Consider the following 24,635-nt stretch of genomic DNA (forward strand, 5'->3'; position numbering starts at 1 on the left):
AAAAAATGTAAAGATAGAAATAGACATTTCTCTAAAGAAGATATATCTTCCAAAGAAGATAATAAAAAAACATATGAAAAGATGCTAAACATCCACTAATTATTAGAGAAATGAAAATCAAAATTACAATGAGGTATCATATCAATCAGAGAAGGCAATGGCAACCCATTCCAGTACTCTTGCCTGGAGAATCCCAGGGACGGAGGAGCCTAGTAGGCTACAGTCCATGGGGTCGCTGACTTGGACACAACTGAGCAACTTCACTTTCAATTTTCACTTCCATGCATTGGAGAAGGAAATGGCAACCCACTCCAGTACTCTTGCCTGGAGAATCCCAGGGACGGGGGAGCCTGGTGGGCTGCCGTCTACAGGGTCGCACAGAGTCAGACACGACTGAAGTGACTTAGCAGCAGCATCATACCAATCAGAATGGCCATCATCAAAAAATCCACAAACAATTATCTGGAGAGGATGCGGAGGAAAGGAAACCCTCTGAGACCAACAACCAACTGTTGTTGGGAATGTAAATTGGTACAACCACTATGGAGAACAGTATGGAGGTTCCTTAGAAAACGAAAATTAGAACTACCATAACTATCATATAACCCAATGATCCCATTTCTGGGCATATATCCCTGAGAAAATTATAATTCAAAATGATACACACAGCCCGATGTTCACTGCAGTACTATTTACAATTTTCAAGACATGAAAACAACCTAAACATCCACTGACAGATGAATGAATAAAGAAAATGTGATACTTACACACAGTGGAATATTACTCAGCCACAAAAAGAATAAAATAACTGCCATTTGTAGCAGTCTGGATGGACCCAGAGATTATCATACAAGTGAAGTAAGTCCGACAGAGAAAGGCAAATATCGTATGATATTACTTATATATGGAATTTAATAAAAATGATACAAATAAACTTATTTACAAAACAGAAAACAACTCACAGATCTCAAAATCAAACTTACAGTTACCCAAGAGAAAATGTGGCCAGGGGGGAGTGATAAATTAGGAGATTGGGATTAATTTATACACACTGTGCTTTGCTATGCTGTGCTAAGTTGCTTCAGTTGTGTGACTTTTTGCAACCCTAAGGACTATAGCCCACCAGGCTTCTCTGAACATGGGATTTCCAGGCAAGAGTACTGGAGTGGGTTGCCGTGCCCTACCTCCAGGGGATCTTCCCGACCCCGGGGTCAAACCTGCATCTCCTGCAGTGGCAGGCAGGTTCTTTACCACTAGTGCTACCTGGGAAGCACCAACATATAAATACTACTATATATAAAACAGATACCTAATAAGGACTCACCGTACAGCACAGGGAACTCTACTCAATGTTCTGTAATAACCTACATGAAAAAGAACCTGAAAATATATATATATATATTTGCATAACTGATTTACTTTGCTGTAACAAAGAAACACTGTAAGTCAAGTATATTCCAATAAAAATTTTTTTAAAAATCACTGCACTGTACATTTGAAGCTAATATTATATGTCAATTACATCTCAAGAAAAAATAAAATCCACATTACTCATATATATGAACTCCAAGGCCTGCATCTCTGTTAAAGTGCCAGCACAGGGTGTCACTGCTCTGAGGGCATGGAGCACACCTCTCCCCTATGCCTGGTGGACTGGTCCTCAGAAGCTGCAGAGGTATTGGTGGAAGCAGGGGCACAGGGCAGTGAGCTGAGCATTGCAAGGACAGCAGAAAGGTGCAGCTGTCACCAAGATATAGAGAACCTCTCTTAGGGGACAGCAAAGGTTCCCAGGAGAACTGGGCTGAAGAGTCCAGGAGAAACTCTTTCATCTAGATCCGGGATGAAACTCCAGGTATGGTCTATCTTAGGGTAGATTTCTCCCAATTTGGGGTCTATTAACCTCAAAAATAAGTTCTCTGGTTCTGAAAAAGGATGGTATAAAAATCTGTGATAGAACTTTCCATTTAAAGGGAGAGATTCGAAGGAATAAAAGAGTCAATGGTACCAAGAAAGTTTAACATAGCAGGTCAAATTCTATTAGGTTTTAAGGTCTGAAAATAACCCTCTATTGCTCAAGGCTCCATCCTCTGGGCCTGCAATAGCTCTACTAGCCTCTGCTTCTCTTTTCCCTTCAGTCCGAGAGTAGCATTTCTGCTGAGACAACATTTCTGTAAACCTTGTAGGTCTCTTGTGTATGTCATGGGGATCTGTGCCATTAGACAAGAGGGCTCTCCACAGACCTTTCCTGGATACCTCTCTCTCACTTCCTGGCCTCTGTGAGATGGTTGAGAGGATCCAGGAATCACACGCCGAGTCCATTCAGCAAAACATTTTCCTACCACACCCTTGGCCTTCTCTTTAGAGCACACTCTCTTAACAATCAGTCTCCTAATGTTTGCTTTTTAAAACAACTATGGATATAGGTTGAGAATTTCTTAAATCATTAAGTACTGTTCTTTTTTAAAATTAATTCATTTATTTTTGGCTGCTCTGGGTCTTCATTGCTGCGCGGGCTTCTCTAGTTGCAGCGAGCAGGGGCTACTCTCTAGCTGTGGTGTGCGGCCGTCTCATGGTGGTGGCTTCTCTTGTGGAGCATGGGATCTAGAGTGCACAGGCTTCTGCAGCTGAGGCACAGAGTCTCAGTAACTGTGGCTCAGGCTTAGTCGCCCTGCTGCATGTGGAATCTTCCTGAACAGGGATCAAACCCGTGTCTCCAGCATTGGCTGGTAGATTCTTAACCACTGGACCACCAGGGAAATCCAGTGCTGTTCTTTTTTGTTTAATACTTTCCTCAATTTATCTTTTCTCTTGCACTTCACTACATTCAACAAGGGAAAAAGGCAGGCTGCCCCTTCAACATTTTGCTTGGAAATCTCCTCAGCTAAATGTCTAAGTTCATTGCTTGAAAACTCCCCACACAACAATAGGACACAATCAGACCAAACTTTCTGCCACTATAAAACCGGGGTCACCTTTCCTCCAGTTTCCAGCAATACATCCTCATTTCCTTCTGAGCCCTCACTGCAAGTGGCTTTGATGTTCATGTTCCTACCAACATCTTCCATACAGCAACCTTCAAAGCCTCGGGTTCAAAGCCTCTCTGTCTAAATAAGGTAATATTCACAGATTTGGGAGATTGGGATGTAGAAATATCTTTGGGGGGACTACCATTCAACTCAATACAGTGGGTCTGCCAGTAATGCAAAGTCCAGACGGAGGTCTGCCTGCGTTGTGTTTGTAGTGAGAAGCCTTGAGGGCGAGGTGATCTCACTCTCCAGGACAAAGAAAGGGTGTGCTGACTTCTTGCTGTAAAACAGCAGGTCACCAAACTTACTTTTCCTCTCTCATAATGCAGCCTACTGAGTGTGCAGGCTTCCCTTTGGACCCCCTCCCGTGGCCCTCGTGAGCCTTCATGGGGAAGTACAAGGGGAACTGGTGTAAACATGCTCGCGCTGCCTGCTGTGCTGTGAGTAATAAAGTCCTTGCTCTCTAACTCAGGAATCTCATGTCATCTGTCAGCGTCCATGAAACGGCAATGGGCTAATGTATTAACTTGTACATAGGATAAAATCAAAGAGCAGGCCTGTCAGAGTAGAGAAGAAACACTCCCCGGTCTGTATACTGAGGACTGAATGACAATGAAAATGGGTATCTCCTGGGGGTTCGGACAAATCTTAGGGGAGCAATGTATTTTCCTACAAGGGTGGAATAGGGATTCAAAAGAAGTATCTTTCAATTTTAAGAAGCAAAGGGGCTCCAGCTGATGTCTGGGCAATGATTTCATAATTTGTTCTGGTTTGTAATTTTATGGCCACTTTTTTTTTAATGGTGTGTGCACCTATCATTTATGTCATAACTACTCTGCTGCTGCTGCTAAGTCACTTCAGTCATGTCCAACTCTGTGCGACCCCATAGACAGCAGCCCACCAGGCTCCGCTGTCCCTGGGATTTTCCAGGCAAGAACACTGGAGTGGGTTGCCATTTCCTTCTTCAGTGCATGAAAGTGAAAAGTGAAAATGAGTCACTCAGTCGCGTGCGACTCTTCGCGACCCCATGGACTGCAGCCTACCAGGCTCCTCCATGCATGGGATTTTCCAGGCAAGATTACTGGAGTGGGTTGCCACTGCCTTCTCCGAATTACTCTGCATTCATGTTAAAAAAAAAAATATGTGTATCACTTCCCTGCAGAAATGAATGTATCACTATGCAGTTAAGTTTTAGGGGTTCAGGTTCTGTCCATTGGATTTCTTGGTAGGAATGCTGGAGTGGGTTGGCATTTCCTTCTCCCGGGGAACTTCCCCACCCAGGACTCCACCCCTCATCTCCTGCATTGCAGGCAGATTCTTTACTATGTGAGATAATAGGAAGCCCACTTATCTTAAAAGATAGCCACAATTGTCTTAAAGCCACTAGCTTTTAAGTGTATTTAAAGTGTGGTGTTCAGAGAGGGCAGTGGCACCTCGCTCCAGTGCTCTTGCCTGGAAAGTCCCATGGATGGAGGAGCCTGGTAGGCTGCAGTCCATGGGGTTGCTGGGAGTCAGACACGACTTCACTTTCACTTTCACTTTTCACTTTCATGCACTGGAGAAGGGGGTGGCAGCCCACTCCAGTATTCTTGCCTGGAGAATCCCAGGGACAGGGGAGCCTGTTGGGCTGCCGTCTATGGGGTCTCACAGAGTCGGACACGACTGAAGCGACTTAGCAGCAGCAGCAGAATGGATGAGTTATATCTTCCTCAAATTCCCACATTGAAACCCTAATTCCTAATGTAACTATATATGAAGATAGGACCTTTAAGGAGGCATCAACAATTGGGTTGGGCTTCCTGGGTGGTTCAGTGGTAAAGAATCTGCCTGCAATACAGGAGCCACAGGAGATGCAGGTTCAATTTCTGGGTCGGGAAGATCCCCTGGAGTAGGAAATGGCAACCTACTCCAGAATTCTTGGAAAATTCCATGGACAGATGAGCCTGGTGGGCTACACTCCACAAGGAGTTAGACATGACTGAAGCGACTTAGCAGAGTTTGCTATGGCAGGCACTGCACCATCCATCCCAGCCAATAATTGGGTAAAAAGAGATCATAAAGATGGGAACCTAATTTTATAGGACCGGTGTTCATTTAAGAAGAGGAAGAGACACTAGATCTCTCATTCTCCACGTACATACAGAGGATGCAGCCAGAAGTCTATAAGCCAGGAAGAGCGGCATCACCAGAAACCAACCCTAAGGGTCCCTTGATCTTGGAATATTAATACGATCTCCAGAACCATGAGAAAATAAATTCCTGTTGTTAAAGCCACCCATTCAGGTGTATCTTGTTATGGCAGCAACTATAGCAGACTAAGACAGGGGGAAATAGGATTATATTGATATCAGACATTTTCAATTTACTATGCTGTGTTTCAAAGACAAGCATGTCAATATACAGATGCACATATACAAGAGAGATATATACTAATTCAAGTTATATCTTTTAAAGTTCATATTTTGTACAAAAAAAAACAAGTCATTTTTTTGTGACAAAGTAAGCATATCAAGTATCAGGGTATTGTGGCACATTGTTAGGTGATTTTGATGTCCTTTTACAATTCTTGACCTTGCAGGCAATTAACATCTTCAAAAGTCTATAGCAATTGCTTCTTAAGTCCGTTTATTATGACTTAGTGCTTCCTAACAACTCAATAAATTCTCTTTTTTTCACAATGATGTTGGAGGATGAGCTGCTATCTGGCAGACTCACTGGCTCCCAGTGGCCGAGAGGATGGGGTGAAGAACTGGGGTACCAGCTCATCAATTCACTTTCTATTTTAACATTAAACTCCTTTTATGTGAAAGGAGAAACTCCTGTATCTTCCTTTCCCTCCTCAGAACAGCATTTGTGTCCATTTAGCAAGTCAGAGCCTGTAGAATAGCTTGCTCATTAACACGATATGCCTGACACATCTCGAGGCCATGTATGGAGACAATAGACACAAGTGAGGTTAGTTTTTCTTTTGTTATATCTCTGTTCACAGGCCATTTCTCATTCTAGCCTGCAAACTCTTCTTCTAAGTCACTATTTGCATCTCTTATTGTGATGTACTATCTTGAAATGTTATATTGGTCTCCCGTGTAAGCTTTGTCTCAATAGTTACATAATCATTGCCTCCCCATCCTGTCTGACCTCACCTCCTATCCTACCTTTTTAGCTCACTCACCTGACTCTTTCTTAAACTCACCCTGACATTTGTCCTTTTTGTTTTGTCCCTTCTGCATGGAACCCTGTTCCCAGAGAGCTTTCTGTTTCTGCATCAAACACCAATCAGAGCTGCCTTTCCTCATCACCTGTGGTGGTCAGCAGGTTCCCAGTGGTCCCCATCTCCTGCTCTCTGTGCTTTTGTGTGATCCTCTTCCCTTGAGGGCAGGATCTGTGACTTCAAACCAATTGAAATGAAGATTTGAAATGTAGAATCAAATATCATAGAGTATTACTTTTGTATTTACATGACATAGAGTTATAACTTCTATCTTGCTAGCAGATGTTATCATTTGTTGACAAAGCAGAGAGGCCCAGAGGGCAAGGAACAGAAGGAAGCCTTCAGCTGAGAACCAATGGGGAACTGAGGCACTCAGTTAACAGCCCCAGACAAGATTAATTCTGCCAACAATTAAAAATGAACAGAAGTGGATCCTTCCTCAGTTAAGCATTCAGATGAGACCCCTGCCCCTTAAGCCAGCACTTTTGACTGCAGTCTTATGAGAGATTCTGAAGCAGAGGATCCAAGTGAAGCCATGCCCAAATTCCTGACTCACCCAAATGATAAGACAATAAATGTATATTAAGTTGCCCTAGGTATGGTAATTTGTTATATAGCAAAAGATATAATCGCAAGTTAAAAATAACTTTCCATTTCCCACTACCTGCGCAGCATTTTCAGATCCCCTTACTGTGCTATTTTTTTTTCTTAATAGAGCTTTATCTCATATGTTATATAAAAATATTTATCTTTTTCATTTGTCTGCCAACCTTAGTAGAATCTGTATTTGAAGAGTTAAGTTTTATAGGGGTTGACACTTCAACAATTTGAGGCAGAATGTCTCCATAGGAAAAAAATTTAAAAATTGTAGAACACATTCAGATATAATATTTATAATAAGAAAAGTAATCCTAGCAAGCTAGTTTTAAAAACTGAAAAATATTTTTAAAAAACCATACATTTTACTGATTGCCTGACATATTCCTGTAATACATTTTGCCTTGGCTCTACATCTTTTGATCACCTCTTCACTTGATAACTTTATAAAATTGTATTCTCTTAAACGTATTTCATTTTTTTGGGCATGGTAAGTTAAAGGTTTAAAATTATTATTATTTACAGTTAAAAAAGTTTCTTTCATTTCCATAATACCTTATTTGTAATGTCATGTAAATACTCAGGATTGTCATCCAGTATCTTTGTGTGTCTGCGTGTGTGTGTATGCACGCACTAGTTACTCAGTCGTCTGACTCTTTGTGACCCCAAGGACTGTAGCCCATCAGGCTCCTCGGTCAATGGGATTCTCCAGGCAAGAATACTGGAATGAGTTGTCATTTCCTCCTCCAGGGCATAGTCCCAACCCAGGGATCAAACCTGGGTCACCTGCATTGCAAGCAGATTCTTTACCATCTGAGCCAGCAGGGAAGCCCCCCAATATCATACAGGAGCTATAATATTTCAAGGCACTTCAAATTTTCTTTTACAGGGATTAATCCAGACACTTTTTGAACTGATGATATTTATCAACCAGTTTGTTGTTAATGTCTTTGTTAGGGTATGGAAGAGACAATGATCTGAACTTTCGCACATGTACTAAAAATATCAGACATGTGAATACATGGAAACAGGCCTGAAGTGAGGATCCTGATACTTAAGCTCCACTTGTTTTATCTGCCTTTGTTCCTAAAAGTAGATGCTTTACCTGTTCTGTTCAGTGTTATATTTGCCAGTACTTGGAGTATCTACATGATTGTAGATCAATAAAAATCAGTTGAATTAACAGAATGACTGCTGATTGTTTCACCTTTCCAACTAACAATAAGTTATGCATCAGTTCAGTTCAGTTCGGTCACTCAGTCACGTATGACTCTTTGGGAACCGTGGACTGCAGCACACCAGGCCTCTCTGTCCATCACCAACTACCAGAGTTTACTCAAACTCATGTCCATTGAGTCAGTGATGCCATCCAGCCATCTCATCCTCTGTCGTCCCCTTCTCCTCTCGCCTTCAATCTTTCCCAGCATCAGGGTCTTTTCAAATAAGTCAGCTCTTCGCATCAGGGGGCCAAAGTATTGGAGTTTCGGCTTCAACATCAGTCCTTCCAATGAATATTCAGGACTGATTTCCTTTAGAATGGACTGGTTGGATCTCCTCGCAGTCCAAGGGACTCTCAAGAGTCTTCTCCAACACCATAGTTCAAAAGCATCATTTCTTTGGTGCTCAGCTTTCTTTATAGTCCAATTCTCACATCCATACATGACTACTGGAAAAACCATAGCCTTGACTAGATAGACCTTTATTGGCAAAGTAATGTCTCTGCTTTTTAATATGTTGTCTAGGTTGGTTATACAGAGAAGGCGATGGCACCCCACTCCAGTACTCTTGCCTGGAAAATCCCATGGACAGAGGAGCCTGGTGGGCTGCAGTCCATGGGGTCGCTAAGAGTCGGACACGACTGAGCAACTTCACTTTCACTTTTCATTTTCATGCATTGGAGAAGGAAATGGCAACCCACTCCAGTGTTCTTGCCTGGAGAATCCCAGGGACGGGGGAGCCTGGTGGGCTGCCATCTATGGGGTCGCACAGAGTCAGACATGACTGAAGTGACTTAGCATCAGCAGCAGCAGGTTGGTCATAACTTTTCTCCCAAGGAGTAAGGGTTTTTTAATTTCATGGCTGCAGACACCATCTGCAGTGATTTTGGAGCCCCCCCAAAATAAAGTCTGTTACTGTTTCCACTGTTTCCCCATCTATTTGCCATGAAGTGATGGGTCCGCATGCCATGATCTTTATTTTCTGAATGCTGAGCTTTAAGCCAACTTTTTTCACTCTCCTCTTTGACTTTCATCAAGAGGCTCTTAAGTTCTTTTTCATTTTCTGCCATAAGGGTGGTATCATCTGCATATCTGAGGTTATTGATATTTCTCCCAGCAATCTTGATTCAAGCTTGTGCTTCATTCAGCTCAGCATTTCTCATGATGTACTCTGCATATAAGTTAAATAAGCACTATGACAATATACAGCCTTGACATACTCCTTTTCCTATTTGGAACCAGTTAGAACTGGACATGGAACACAGACTGGTTCCAAATAGGAAGAAGTTATGCATACAATGGGAGATAAGTAAAGACCTGGTTCATTAACAAATATAAGTTCTAGACTAATTCAAAGAAAGATGCTTGAATTCACGTTACTGAAAAGATACATTGTGAGATACAGTCCTCCTTCTGAGAAGGATTAAAAGATAGATTAACACATGTGTATTCAGATATGGGCATACATTTGCTGTTGTTGTGCAGTCTCTAAGTCATGCCTGACTCTCTGCGATCCCATGGACTGTAGCCCGCCAGGCTCCTCCATCTGTGGGATTTCCCAGGCAAGAATATTGGAGTGGATTGTATGTAAAAATATACACACACATTTCATTTTCTATTTAGAATTTTAAAGAACATTTAACTTTACTTTTTACCTGGCTTTAGGAGAATCCTAAAAAGAAGATTGACTATATTTTGGGGTGATGAAATGGCAGAACTATGCCACTGTTGGAAGTACAAGAATTCTTTTTTTTAACTGAAAAACCCACATATTGGACAAGACAATACTTTGTAGAGTCTAAAAGCTTGGCCTCTGATATTGGAATAGCTCTGTGACCTTGGACAAGCTATTTATCTTCCATAAGCCACTGTTTCTTCTTTGAAATAGACCCAGTCTATAAGCCTACTTTATTGTGATCAGAGAGAATTTAATAAAATTCTCAACCCAGTGTCCAGCACATGATGTGAACTTAGTAAAGATAGCTTGCTTTTGTGATTATTTTTACTATTAATATCATTCATTTTATGTTTCTGACAAGAGCATCTTTTCTTGAGAAATTTTAAAAGGCATGTCAATTTGTGATCCCACTTTCACCTCTGACATAAAAAGCATATCCTGAATAAGTTTCCATTTAAGTTTCTGAGAACTGCTGTGTAATGGGTAGGAGGGTGTCTGCAATTTGCTGACACACACTCACCATGAGAGCCAAGAAAGCATTATCAGCCCATGGACCCTCCAGGAAGCCACGGACGCAGGAAATGGGTTACTCAGACCCTGACTTTGAAACTAAGAAAACAGACTTCAAACTCTCAAGTCAGTTAATCATTATCTAGAATATGTATGACAACAGAAAATGGGCACAGGTCGCATTAGATCCTTGAACATGTACAAAATTACAGGAAATCATTCTCAACAGCATTGTCTTCATGCTGAAAGTACAATACTGTGGAAAGAATTTAGAAAATCCTTCCCCCTTCCTCTCAAAAAAAATAATAAAGCAGCTAAACTTAGAAATTATAGGCCCTTTGAAAAGAACCACACATTTATTCCATAGAGAGATTTAAGCTCTACAATGTTTGACTTATAGCTATAGTGCTTAAAAGAAGAAAAAGCAGTGCAAAACCAAAGGCATAAAATGACCCTTAAAACTGCTTCTGAAATACAGCAGTGTAACATTCTCCTGCTTTCATTAAGAAAGAAAAATGCAGTTTTTTCTTAAAAGTCTTTGTTTTGAGTGTTAAATTTTATATTCAGTAAGGATCTAGATTCTCGTCCACAGGTGACATTAGAAATGGAAAGCAGAGGGCCTGGGGGGCTCCTTTGAATCCTCTATTTCCTCCAGTGTCTGACACTCTACCGCCCAATGATAGGCACTCCATTGAGGACCCTTAAAATAATGAATGGTGATGAAAAGGATGAATACCAAGGATGTAAATTTTGAAAAATAACATTATATCTGCTTTTATAGTGTGCGAAATACTTTTCTGTTCACAATTCCATTTGATCCTCCCAGTGACCCAGCAAGGTTGGGAATAGTTTGCCTGTGACTTATCCAAAGTCATCCAGAAAAATGGCAATAAAATTAAAATCTACTCTTCAGGGGTGGAGTTCCTCCCATCATGCCATGAACATGTTTGTTTAATATATTAAGGGTTCTCAACTGGGAGCAATTTTGTCCATCAGGGGTCCTTTGGTAATGTCTGGGCACATTTTTGGTTGTCATACCATTGTGGGGAAAGGGAGTGTCTACTGGCATTTAGTAGGTAGAGACCAGGGATGTCACTCAGCATCCGAAAGTACACAGGACAGCCCCTCCTGCCACCCCTACTGCTCCATGCCCCCAATCAATTACCTAGTCTCAGATGCCAATAATGCTGAAGTAAACAATCAATGGTCTTATAAACACCGTTAAGTTGATTAAGTCACTGTGGTGGTTTTAAAACATGTCTGGGACTGACTTGAGGCTCCTCCCATTAAGATACTGAGTAAGTCTCCTCCTCTATAATCTAGGTGTGGTTTGGTAATTTCTTTGATGAATAGATGCAGTTGCCCGATTTCTGAGTCTAGATTAGAAAAGATCATGCAGTTTCTGCCACTTTTGAGAGGGACACTTGCCTTGGGATCCCTGAGTTGCCAATAAGAAATCAGGCTGTCCAGAGAGTGCCATTCTGGAGAAACTTCTTGATGGAACCACGTGAAGAGACAGCTGCCTACCCTCTGACAGTAACCACATGAGGGACCTCAAGCCAGAATGGCCCAGCCAAGCTCTTCTCAAAGTCCTATGCAAGAAACCATGAGAGGTAACAAATGATGGTCATCATTTTAAGCCACTAAGTTTTAGGGTGACTGGTTACACGGCAACAGCTAACCAGAACAATCTTCAGAGACTCAAAGTCAAGTTCTCTGGCAAACAGAATGTCTTTTATTTCTCTCTAAAGTATTCTGACATACAGACGTATGGAAATCTTAACTACATGACTACAACTCCTCAAGTGAAAATGGATTAGAATCCATTTTGGAAGTAGGGGACAAGGAGAACTTTACCAAAAAAATTGTGAAGGCTATCTTGAAATGATAGACTGCAGGTTGGAGTCCTGGACTTCAGTCATTTTCAAAAACTAGTTATTGTAAAAATGAGGTATTTATTGGCAATACTAGATGATCTCTTAAGGCTTCTTCTAGGACTAACTAGAATATCCTACTCTATTTTTCAAAAGATAGACTTTTAAAATTGTAACTTAAAATGTACTCTGATAAATATAAAGAATGAGAATTGAAGTAAATATGAAGGACAAGTTTACATTCACCAAACTATAAGACGTTTAAAAAAACCTACAAAAAATAAGTAAAAGTGATAAAAATCACACACTACTGATGACCACAGTGTTCAGTATGCAAGAAGAGCTAAAAAATAAAGAGTTTTGATCCAGTAATGTTGCTTTTGGAAATGGTCCAAAAGGAAAAAGAAAGAAAAAAACTTCTACACTGATATTTATAGCCACATTACTTGCAATAAGGGGAAAAAACCCACAGGAAACAGCCTGAATATCCAACAATGGGACAATAGTTAACCCTGACATGGCCGGATGTATTAATGTAAAGTTCTAAATATAAGGACCACATGGCAAAGCATATACAAAAGACAAGTGAAAAGAGTAAACAAGTCAATTTCATATAAACAGTGATGGTATCTATGAAAATTTACTTTCACACGAATATCAAAAGAAAGAAATATATTTTTTTCTGTTAACATGAATATCAGTACATCATTTCCTATAAGGATATTGAAATATTCTGCTTTATAAAGAAAAGCTATAAACTTAAAGTATCAATCAAGTTTACCACTTTGATGGACATATTTACCTCATATTATTGAAATTCTATCTTTACTTAAAAAATTTTTTTTAATTTTTCTTTTTACTTTACAATATTGTATTGGTTTTGCCATACATCAACATCATTTTCTGGGTGCTTACAACATGCCAGGTCCTGGGAATACAATGATAAATAGAATGAAAGGTAATCTTAAAAGTGTATTCAGTGGGAGAGCTAGTCAAGTTGAAGATAAATTATAGTGCTGCTTTATGAAAATAGAAAAGGGGGTCAGGAAAGGGCTTTTTAGGGGGAAAAAAAGATGTCTGCACTGTCTTAATACTTTAATTTATCTTGTTATTTGTAAACAGCACCATCTTAGTTTGACATTTCAAGACTAAGGAGAAACCTTCCAAAAGCAAACAAACTTTGTCAAAGTGAAAAAAAAAAATCAACTAAAGGAATATTTTAGCATGTTTGGATAAACCTGTAAATAAAAGGATCTGTGCATATACAAATTGGAAAGTGCTAGAAAGTTTTCAGCCTGGCATTCATTCAGAAAGTGTGCATTTAATCCATACTACATTAGCTGTCATACACGCTTCATTCATTCAACAAAACAAGACACGGCTTCCATCTTCTCAGATTTTGTAATCTACAGGATGTAAATCCAAGTAAACAGATGATTGAAATAGAATGTGACAAATGCTATGAAAGGTCCATGTGAGAAGGACAACTAAATTGGATTAAAGGAATTATAGAATATGAGTTCAGAGAAGGCAATGGCACCCCACTCCAGCACTCTTGCCTGGAAAATCCCATGGACGGAGGAGCCTGGTGGGCCGCAGTCCGTGGGGTCTCTAGGAGTCTGACAAGACTCAGCTACTTCACTTTCACTTTTCACTTTCATGCATTGGAGAAGGAAATGGCAACCCACTCCAGTGTTCTTGCCTGGAGAATCCCAGGGACGGGGGAGCCTGGTGGGCTGCCGTCTACAGGGTCGCACAGAGTCGGACACGACTGAAGCGACTCAGCAGCAGCAGAATATGAGTTAGGGGCTAAATTGTATCTTAGAAAGAGAGAACACAGATAAAGGTAAGAAACTATGGAACTGTACTATTAAAAAGGGCTAAGGTCACATCTTGGGGCTTCCCTGGTGGTTCAGATGGTTAAGAACCCACCTGCAACGCGGGAGACCCAGGTTCAATCCCTGGGTTGGGAAGATGCCCTGGAGAAGGGAACGGCTACCCACTCCAGTACGCTTGCCTGGAGAATTCCATGGACAGAGGAGCCTGGCAGCCTACAGTCCATAGGGTCACAGTGGGACACGACTGAGTGACTAACACTTTCACTTTCAAGTTCTCGTCTCAGCTGAACCATAGCCAAAAATAAATAAATAAATGAAATGATACTGATCTGTTAAAATATGATTACTTAGGGGCAAAAATTAAATACTGCAATAATAAAAGGGACTTCACAATTATTACTACTATGCTATATAGTCTGAATGTCTGTGTCCTGTCAAACTTCCTAAATTGAAATTCTAACCCTCAAAGATGATGGTACCAGGAGGTGGCTGCCTTTGGGAGATGCTCCGGCTTTGCCCTCATGAAGGGGATTACTACCTTGCAAGAGAGGCTCCAGAGAGGCCCCTAGCCCCTTTCATCACACAAGGACATGGCAAAAGCCACCAACTATGATCCAGGAAAAGAGCACTCACCACAACATGACCTTGCCGCCACCCTGATCTTAAACTCCTCAGCCTCCAGAACTGTGAGAAATACATTTGTATAGTCTATAAGCTACCCAGTCTGTGGCATTTTGTTATAGCAACCTGAAAGAACTAAGACACTATGACATTAACGTAAATTATCTAACCATCTTTCAATTTGACAGTAAGACTTTTTTTTAATCTGGGCTATTACAATTTATATAAAGGAAAATAAAGAGCATATAAAAGTACCTCAATTTTCAAAGCTATGTTCCCCCTCCCCTCCAAAACAATGTTCATAAGTACACAGAAAACTAAGTCAATTACTCTGAAATATCTATGTTATGTACTAACATTCAGAATATGGCTACAAAAAGGTTTTATAATTCAGTGCCCATATCTTAACAAGTGTCCAAGAGGCTGTTTAGTTAAAGGACCTGAGGGAAGCTGGTCAACAATCTGGGATAGAGTTATCTGACAGAATTGACCAGAAGCCAGCTTGCATTCAGTCTGCATTTCTACGTGGTATCCATGGAAATGAGATCAGGCCGGCACAAAGACCAACAAAGGCCACCTTTGAATGAATCAGGAGAATGACAACTGCCAGTGTTCAAGGCATCCACGAACACAATGGCTTTGCACACGCTCTTCAGAACACAATGGAATAGTCTCTTACACTGACAATACAGCGTCCATCACTCTTTTTTTTTCCATTGCTCTGTTTAAACATTAACCTCATTTTTATACAGAACGCCTTTCAATGATCAGGAGTTATGTACAGCTTCTGTAGTACAAACTGTCTCTAGTCTCTTTAAATTAATAACAGGAGGAATTGCAGCTACTCTTTCAGACACAGAATAATACTGCAGGAATCTTCTAGGAACTGTTTGGTCAATAGAACAGACCATTCTCTCAAAGGAAGAAAAACCTACTTGAAAATTATGAACAGTCCCAATATTCAATGAACCTGAAAACATTACAAAAATATGCAGTTCAAGTTTATACTGGTTAGTAAATGTAATTTACATGTACAAGAGTAGGCAGGCATAGACTGGATAAAATATTTGACTACAAATACCTTGAACTAATAACTTTAACAAAATTAGGAGTAGGCTTTCTTTTCTAATTTATATTAATGGAAATGTTTAAAATGCCTTGAAAAAAACCACTGAGTTATACACAGAATAAAAGGCTTTAATATTTTAAGAACAGAACCTTTTGAAGATGACACTAATTCTCTGTGCTATATGGGACTCAGATTTCTCAAAAGATATTTTTGAGGATCTTTATTATGCTAGATAGAAATAAAGCATTAAAAGCTTAACTGGAGACACATAAATCTATAGCTACAAAAGAATTTCTTTGTTTTTTTTTTTTTAGAAAATGTGACTGAAGCACTGAACTTAATTCTACTAATAGAACTGGAATATTTTTATATATTACGCACCCTAAAAACAGCTGTAAGCTTGTTAATTACAACTGCTTTAATGCAGTAAATACGTTCTGAAGCAAACAAAAGTGTATATACATCAGCTTCCTCTAACCCAAGCAGCCACTTTGGAGGGTGGGAGGTGCCGATTCCCGTAGCTCTGCTGTCTTCTCTCTGCAGGCCTTGGTCAGCTTCACCTTTCTCTCATCAATTGACATCCTCTCCATTTCACAGCCCAGAATCTGCTTTGCCTTCCTTCACGTAATCATCTGTGGTTTCTAATCTGTCCAGGGGGGCTGCAGGGCATCCAGTTTCCCCCTCCGTCTCCTTTATCCCTGACAGCATCCTTTCCACGGACATCAGTTCCCCCCTTCTCCTCTCATGTCATGGGCTCCTGCCAAATACGGATGCTTCAATGTAAATTTCAAAACTACAAAGGTACCATGCAGTACCGTAAGTGACAGAAGTAAAAAAACAAAAAGAAAAAAAAAAACCCTCACAATGATGATGTTTACACAAGTTTCTCCAATATTTGTTTTTAAGCAGACGTTCCCACTTCAGTCCTCTAGCTCCTTTCTCCTCTCTTCCTGTCAAACTTCCGGACATGCCCCCCCCGCCCCCCGCCTTCATCTCTGGTTGACTCCTCAGTCCACAACACTCTGGTTGTGCTTTTGTCTGTCAGAGAAGACTACCCTCGCCAAGGCATCAGACCTGCCTGACTTAGGGGAAAGAGCTGATCCTGTGGACCAAGCTCTCGAAACACTTCTGTGGCGCCCTAGTCTCCACAGTCCTTTCTTTCCTCCTCCAGCCGCGCCTTGGTGTCTCCACTTCCTCACCTGACCCTCTAAGGTGGCTCCTCAGCTTGTAGCCAGTCACCTGCTAGTCTGTCTCCGTCTGACTCATCAACATTACGTCTTCAATCCCTCTCCAGATGCCCACAACTCCTTGCTCTCTATCCCCAACTTACTCTAGCTCCTGTTCCTAACACCACTACACACAACCATCTAATAACTGCACGTGTACACCTGGCTGTCTCAAACTCAACCTGTCAACCTGAACTGCTCTCTTTTTCCTCTGATCTTGCCTTCCTTCAGCCTTCCCTGTTCCAGTGAATGGCCCCCCCTTTTAATTATTTACATCAGAAACCCAGACATCAGTCTTACAGTCTCCCACTCTTGTCAATCAATCACCAAACCCCGTCGATTCTTCCTTAATTCCTTTCACATCTGTCCGCAGCTATCTTTCCCTACTGCTGCTATCTGGGTTTGGACCACTGCCATTTCTAACGCTGAAATGAGACCATTCACTCCGCTGTCCCCTCCTGCTGCCAGGGTGATCTGCCAAGGAGCCAACCTGAGTGTATCACTGCCCTGCTCAAGGCCCTTCAGAGCCCTCCAACTGTCCTCAGAATAAACTCCAGGCTCCGTGCCAGGACTTATAAAGGCCTTTCATGGTAGAGTGCCCGCTCACCTCCCAGCTCTCACTTTCTGTGAATACTTTGAGCAATGTGCTCCTGGCATAATGGCCTTCTCCTTTCCTATTCAAGCATCTGAGACATCTGGTTCAGGAACTAGGAGATGGAGCCTACTCCTGATCACAATACATTATCGCTTACAGTCATTTAAAAAGAACTGGACTCCAAAGCACTTCACAGCAGAGCTGAACGGTAACGATTATTCCCTAGGATGGCCTCTCCAGAGTTTGATACTCAAACATGTCTCAGTGATATTTCTCCATCCTCTGAATTCAACATCTAGTTGTATACCACTAATTCAGCAACATGAGACCATATGACACCTATTAGGTTATCAAAACTTACGTTACATGGTTATGTCATAGGCATAGACAACACAACAATAGAAACAACATACGTTTCAAATTACATGGAAATTTTTAAAAACACCAAGAGGTATGAAGACTTGAAATTTCAGTAACTCAGAAACTCAAAGTCAGTATCAAGGACCTGCTTTCTTTCTCTCTTTCCACTAGGCCAGTGTGTTGGCTTTATCCCCAGGCTAGCTGACATCATGGTTGCAAGATGGCTACGGCTATTCCAAGATTCCCATCTAGACCTGACAATATGTTATTATTAACGAGTATCTCTCTTAGGAATAAAAAATTCTTTCCCAAAAGTCCCTGAGCAGATCTGTACCACTCATTCAGCAATTAATGTATCTGTACTTATTCAGCAATTAATTTCATGAAACCACATGACATCTATTATGTTATAAAAACTTACATTATATCTTTGTTATAGACATAGACAACACAACAAAAATAAAACAAGTTTTAAATTACACAGAAAGCTTTCTCCACATCTCATTGGCTAAAATTCCATTATATGCCCATGTCCAAATCAGATAGTAGCAAGAGATCTGGGGCCACCATCACTGGTTCAGTTCAATTACCCTTCAATTACCTCCTAGTTATGCAGAGGAGAGATTAACCCAGTAACTGGGCTTCTGTAAGAAAGGTGGATGTCAGGGTATGAAATTGGTTAGGCAGCCCCCTCCCAGGGACTGAGACAATTTCTTTCCCTCATGTGCAGATGTGTTCCAAGCAGCTTACAACCTCTCTGGACCACATTTCAAGTTCCCCATGGTTCTACATTGGACCCAGCATACTGCCTTACATAAAGCAAGTGTTACATAAAGATATGATCAAAAACTAGTTTTATGGAATTCACTGTAACCAGAGCAGCAAAGCATCTACATCTCATCAGAAGAGGGATCATAGGGATCACTTTCATACACAAGACCTATTGTTGTCTCAGGATTTGTGGTAACAAGATTCTTCTCTTTAGAGAGTCATTATTCTGTGTGCTCCTCCTGGTAAATCATTAGTTACCATAACAAAAGCATACACACACTCCGCATCTTGGAGTTACTGATTAGAGTAACCGCTTTCCATGGTTCTTTCCCTCTTATGCTGTGTTTAGTCTTTCCATAATGTCCGAAGCTAAGTTAGGCTGATTATGACTTTGGTGGTAGCATTTATATGATGTCAAGATGATAGTTTTGGTCCCAAATATTTTCCCTACTCTTCCTGAAATTTTTTACATTTTCTTTTGTATAAGTGCTGCTTTATTGATAATGTATAAAAGCAAACATTTTTGGCATGTAAGGGCCCCACATATCACTTCAGTTTAGTTCAGTCGCTCAGTCGTGTCCAACTCTTTGGGACCCCATGAATTGCAGCACACCAAGCCTCCCTGTCCATCACCAACTCCCGGAGTTCACTCAGACTCACGTCCATCGAGTCGGTGATGCCATCCAGCCATCTCATCCTCTGTTGTCCCCTTCTCCTCCTGCCCCCAATCCCTCCCAGCATCAGGGTCTTTTCCAATGAGTCAACTCTTTGCATGAGGTGGCCAAAGTATTGGCATTTCAGCTTCAACATCAGTCCTTCCAATGAACACCCAGGACTGATCTCCTTTAGGATGGAATTGTTGGATCTCCTTGCAGTCCAAGGGACTCTCAAGAGTCTTCTCCAACACCACAGTTCAAAAGCATCAGTCCTTTGGTGCTCAGCTTTCTTCATTGTCCAACTCTCACACCCATACGTGACTACTGAAAAAAACCATAGCCTTGACTAGACGGACCTTTGTTGGCAAAGTAATGTCTCTGCTTTTCAATATGCTATCTAGATTGGTCATAACTTTCCCTCCAAGGAGTAAGCATCTTTTAATTTCACATATCACTTAAATTCAAATAAATATGGGGGTCTAGCTGAGTTGGTTTGAGTAATAGACATGATTTTTGAAACAGCAGATATGTTATTTCAAATTTAGGCAAAGATAGAGTGTTGAAATATCTTTTTATCATATCTTGAACATTTTGTCCAAATGAGAGTTACTATGGGGAAGTAGAGTAGGTTTACATATGTTTTCAGAAAGAGACAGACAGACATGGTATTTCAACCAATACATTCTTACTGATAACTATGAAGTTGGAAAGGAACATGAATCAAAGAGAACCTGTTACTTCTAGCAATCAACATTTGGGAACAATTCTGTGACTGTCCCCTTGAAAGTAGCTGCTGGCTAATATCATCTAAGAGAAAGCAAATCTGCCACAGAAGAGGATGTTGTTGGTCTTGTTGTGCTTGATGAAGAACAGGAAAGGGTAATCATAATGGAAACGCAAATGGTACTGATAATACACTAGAAATTCTTTATTTTTGACACACAGACTAAATGGTCTTTATTTGGCTGAATGTCTAAAATTCTACCATTAGATGCTCATCTCTTTATGTTAACAGGCTTCTTCCTTTTTTATATGTCCAGGGCTATCAGCACACTAAGACAGAAGCAGTCATCACCTACTTTAGAGGGAATTCACTTGACCTGATGCATTCTCTCAGTGCTGAAATACACCTGACTTGGTTGTCACCACAGAACAGGGTGGTACAGGCAGTTTGGAATTTTAATTTGTTAGGAAAGAGAAGGTGCAGTATTTAAGCAATTACTTCCAAACCTGGCTGTATATCAGAAATGTATGAGTAATTGTTTTTAAATACTGAATGGCATGGCATGCGTGCATGCATAGTCATGTATGACTCTCTGCAACCCTTTGGACTGTAGACTGGCAGGCTTCTCTTTTCATGGGATTTTCAGGCAAGAATACTGGGAATGTGTTACCATTTCCTCCTTCAGGGGATCTTCTCGACCCAGGGATTGGACCCGCATCTCCTGTGTCTCCTGCATTGCAGCAGGATTCTTTACATGCTGAACCATCAGGGAAGTCCCTTAAAAACTGAATCCTAAGCCTCATTCCACGAATGTGAATCAGAACAGTAGCTCCAGAACCAGTATTTAGGAGAGTAAAGCTTAGTGTACCTTGGGCAGATGTAGATGGAGAGTCGTGGAGGAAGGGAGTTACCATATTGGTGGTGGCCTAAGGTGGTTGAGGGGCTGAGGCTGAGTGGAGAGAGGTCGTTGAGGATAGGTCCTGGAAATAAGAGATTACTTAAAATTTCCCTTTTTATTATAAAAACTTCCCTACTTTATCATTTTACTCGGGGTTGTCTCTTTTAACTTAGAACAAAGGTGAGTTGCAAACGGATGAGAGAAAAAGGGAAAAAGCATCAAGGCAGTGAAGGCAAAATAACATAATCTGGAAAATATTCTAATACCAAATATGGTATGATCAAGTGCAGTCAGAATACAGAATGGTGTGCATAGGTGTGTACAAGTGGCTCGGGGATGTATGTACTGTGGATGTGCCTATGTGCAGTGTGTGTGCTTGTGTGTGTGTGCAGGGTGAGTGTGGCAGAGAAGAAGCTGAAGAGGAAGGCTGCAGTCAGATGGTGAAAGACTTTATGACATGCCACAAAATTGGGACTTTGCACTACATGATCTGGACAGCCACTCAATGTTTGACACAAGGGGGTGACTGGATACAGATAAATGTTTAGAAAGATAACCCTGGTGACAAAGCAACACACACAGTTAAACCAGCTTAAAAACAGTAGGGGTCCAGAGACAAAAAAGTGAGGGCCTGAACTGGGTGGGAGCAGAAGGCACATGAGTTGGGGAGAACAGAGAGAACATGTTGCCAATAAGGGAAGAGATCCTGGTTTTCATGTTTCCACCATAATGCTGCCATTAAACACTAATAGATGATGTAGGAAAAATTTTCAGAGGAGAGGTATCAACTTTGTTTGGGGACCCAAAGTCACCTAGATGGAGATATTTACCGAACCGGAACTCAGCAGAGTTGGCTGGAGATGCTGACCTGAGTGGGGAGCAGGCCCAAAGAGAACTGGGAGAAGGAAGAGGATCCAGCATGGAACTCTGTGAACACCAACAAGGACTGGGTCAAAGAGCCAAGCCTGTGAAGGAGACTAAGGAAGAAGAGCCAGGAAAATAGGAGACAAGCAGGGAGAACAGAAGCCAGGGATAGACGGTGTTTTAGGAGGAAAGAGCGGCCAAATCACATACTGATGGAGGACCTGCTTACTAAGAGGGAAATTAGAATATTTACAGCTGGAGGGGAAATTAGGGATTTGAAAATATTCATTAGACGGGGTGACTTGGGCAGGGTACCAGAGATAGCAGAAGATGAGGCCTAGAATCCAGGGGCAAGGATTATCCTTGGCCAAGCAACACACTAGAGAGTGTAAGTGACATCACACATTTAAAAATCACATTCCTTTCCTCTATGGACCTTGGTTTATGGATTATCCAGGGCTCTTATGGTCTTTCTTTTCCAGTCTCAACCTGCTGGTTACCACTTCAATGATTGCAAGCACTTAAATCAAGGAAGATCAATGAAAGGTGATAAATACGAAACCAAACTAAGAGCACTGCTTTTTCTTAAATACCTGTGAGAATGTTTACAGACAGCCAATCTGAATCTAAGTGTTAAAATGAGATTTGAGGGTTTTAAGTTTCTACAGTGGTTGGCTTATATGCTGGAGTGTATGCTAGAAGTATAAATACACACACACACACACACACACACGAGCCTTTTACATTTTAATTTTTGGTATTTATATTGAACAATTATACATGGATATAACCTATAAACAACTACAAATATGTATGTATAATAATGATGAGTGCTCAAAAATTTTATACAGATAGGGTCATGCCATAAAAACTGTAGCTGTCACAAACTGAGAGCTTTCAATTATTCACTTTAATCTTGGATATTCATGGTATCAAAAAAATGATGCTGTTTTCCTGGGAACTTGGGTTCAGATCACAAATGAGAAAGCTTTATTACGATCATCCTGAATTAAGAGAAAACCTGTTCCTTGAGTAAGGAAATACCTGGAGCAGGCGGAAGAAGGAACTACACAAACTGTTTGGACAGATGTCATTTTATATCACCTCCGCTGGCTTGCAGCAAGGTGTCGAGCTGTCCTTGTTAACCAACTCTGGGGGAAAGAAAACTCTGAACCTGACTTCAGGCCTTGCAGTACCACATTCCTCTAAAATTATTTCTCACTGCTTTGTTAAGAACAAGCCTCAACACTTCGAAAATAAGAAAATGATGTTATACTTCCATAGCTTCTGTTAATAAAGGGTACTTGAAGAGAGCTGAAAAGCTTGGGCTGAAGGGTCCATTAGCTCTTGGGAAGGTGGTGGACTCCAGGGACTGAATCTCAAGGTGAAAGTAACTTTATCTGAAACCTCTAGATTAGGGTTGATGGCCCCTAAGAACATCTTTGGGGTCCCAGGAGAGAATATCTGAAGTAGCAGACCCAGGATTAGACAAGAAAACTAACTGATGCCTATTCTCTGCTGGGGTGAGGACTATTTCTCTTTCTCTGCTATTTTTCTGTATTTCTGCTATTTCCCTAACCTGGAGCAAAGGCTACAGGATCTTCTGCATTAGATTTCTTTCAGGATCAAGGACAGCAACTGGCTACATGCCTCAAAGGAGGGCAGTTTAGCAAAGATTTATCCTCTTGCTATAAACATTTGAAAATGAGACCACTTTTTTTTGCTAGCTATTCAAATTACAAAATACAAATGTGACTCCCCCACTCCACCCCAAAAGTAAACTAAAGTTCTTGAAATAAGCACACACGAGGCTCTGGATAAAGTTTGGACAAGGCACTCTTGATGGACTGTGGTCGCACCCCTAGACTCATTTCCCCACTTAGTGAAAAAGGGGTCAGGAGAGGGGCGGACCCGGCTCTCGTCGCCTTGCCCTAGGAGCTACAACTGCGGGTAATTCTTTTGTTGTAGCGCCAGAGATCGAGAAAGTGGAAAGAACTTTTTCCGGACCTAAGTTTACATTCGTTGAATAGACGACGTTACAACAATAAGAGGAAGGCAGAAGGGCAGAAGAATTCCCCTCTGCCAAGCATTTAAGAGGCACTTAGGTTTTCCTACGTGCCCCAAGGGAAGATACAGCAGTGCTGCGTTCTGGAGAAATGAGGACATTATTCACACGCTCCGGGTTGAAAAATAAGCGTATTGGGCTCCCAGGCTCCTGCAACGCCACCAGGCATCGCGCTGAGGGGCAGGCTACCTCCTAGGACCGAGTTGCCGGGATGCACAGAACCGCGGAGTCCGGGTCTGGCGGGGCACCTGTCTGAGCCGGACTGCAGGCGCCCCGCTAATCCCCACTCCCCCATGCTTGTGTGCGCTTGCGTGTGTGCCTGAGAGCGAAGCGCGCTTCCAGTTAACTTCGAAAGGTGCTTTACAGACAGGGTGAGACACGCCTTATGGGGACACCAGGCGGGGGCGAGCCGGAGCCGGAATGGGGAGTCTCTCTCCGTCCCGTTGGGATGGCTGGAAGCCTGGGTCCACGTGGAATCAGAGCCGAGACGCGCGTCGCCTGCGCCTCCCTGGCGCAGAACTCCTGGCTCGTGCCCTCACCCGGGGACCCACGCAGGTTCCTCCTGCCACCGATGCGGAGCAGAGACGTCGCTTACCTTGACTGAACACTAACACCAGCTGCAGCGGCGTGCCGCCTGTCCGTCCTGGCCGCATCCTGAGCCCGTCGCCCTGGCGCTGGAGCTGCTGTGGGTTTGCGCGGGGATCCAAGGACACTGAGACGCTCCAGAAGCCGTCCCGAGGGCTTCTCTCCCGCTCCCGGGCGTGAGCCGGGAAAAGTTGCCCGGCAGCTCCGGGAGCGCCAAGGCCCGCCCCTTCGCCTCGGCACACAGAGACCT

General features: G+C 41.9%; 1 protein-coding gene across 1 annotated transcript in view; it reads right to left on the reverse strand.

Annotated features, from left to right (window-relative positions):
• ITGA2 (integrin subunit alpha 2) overlaps positions 1-24,602 on the reverse strand; it is a 108,758-nt gene extending 84,156 nt beyond the window's left edge. Inside the window, exon 1 of the mRNA XM_019982863.2 lies at positions 24,396-24,602. Within this exon, the coding sequence (XP_019838422.2) occupies positions 24,396-24,453 (58 nt within the window). The 5' untranslated portion in view covers positions 24,454-24,602. The remainder of the gene's footprint in view (positions 1-24,395) is intronic.
• Positions 24,603-24,635: the final 33 nt, after the last annotated feature.

The sequence above is a fragment of the Bos indicus genome, chromosome 20, assembly GCF_029378745.1.
Source record: "Bos indicus isolate NIAB-ARS_2022 breed Sahiwal x Tharparkar chromosome 20, NIAB-ARS_B.indTharparkar_mat_pri_1.0, whole genome shotgun sequence".
Classification (NCBI taxonomy): domain Eukaryota; kingdom Metazoa; phylum Chordata; class Mammalia; order Artiodactyla; family Bovidae; genus Bos; species Bos indicus.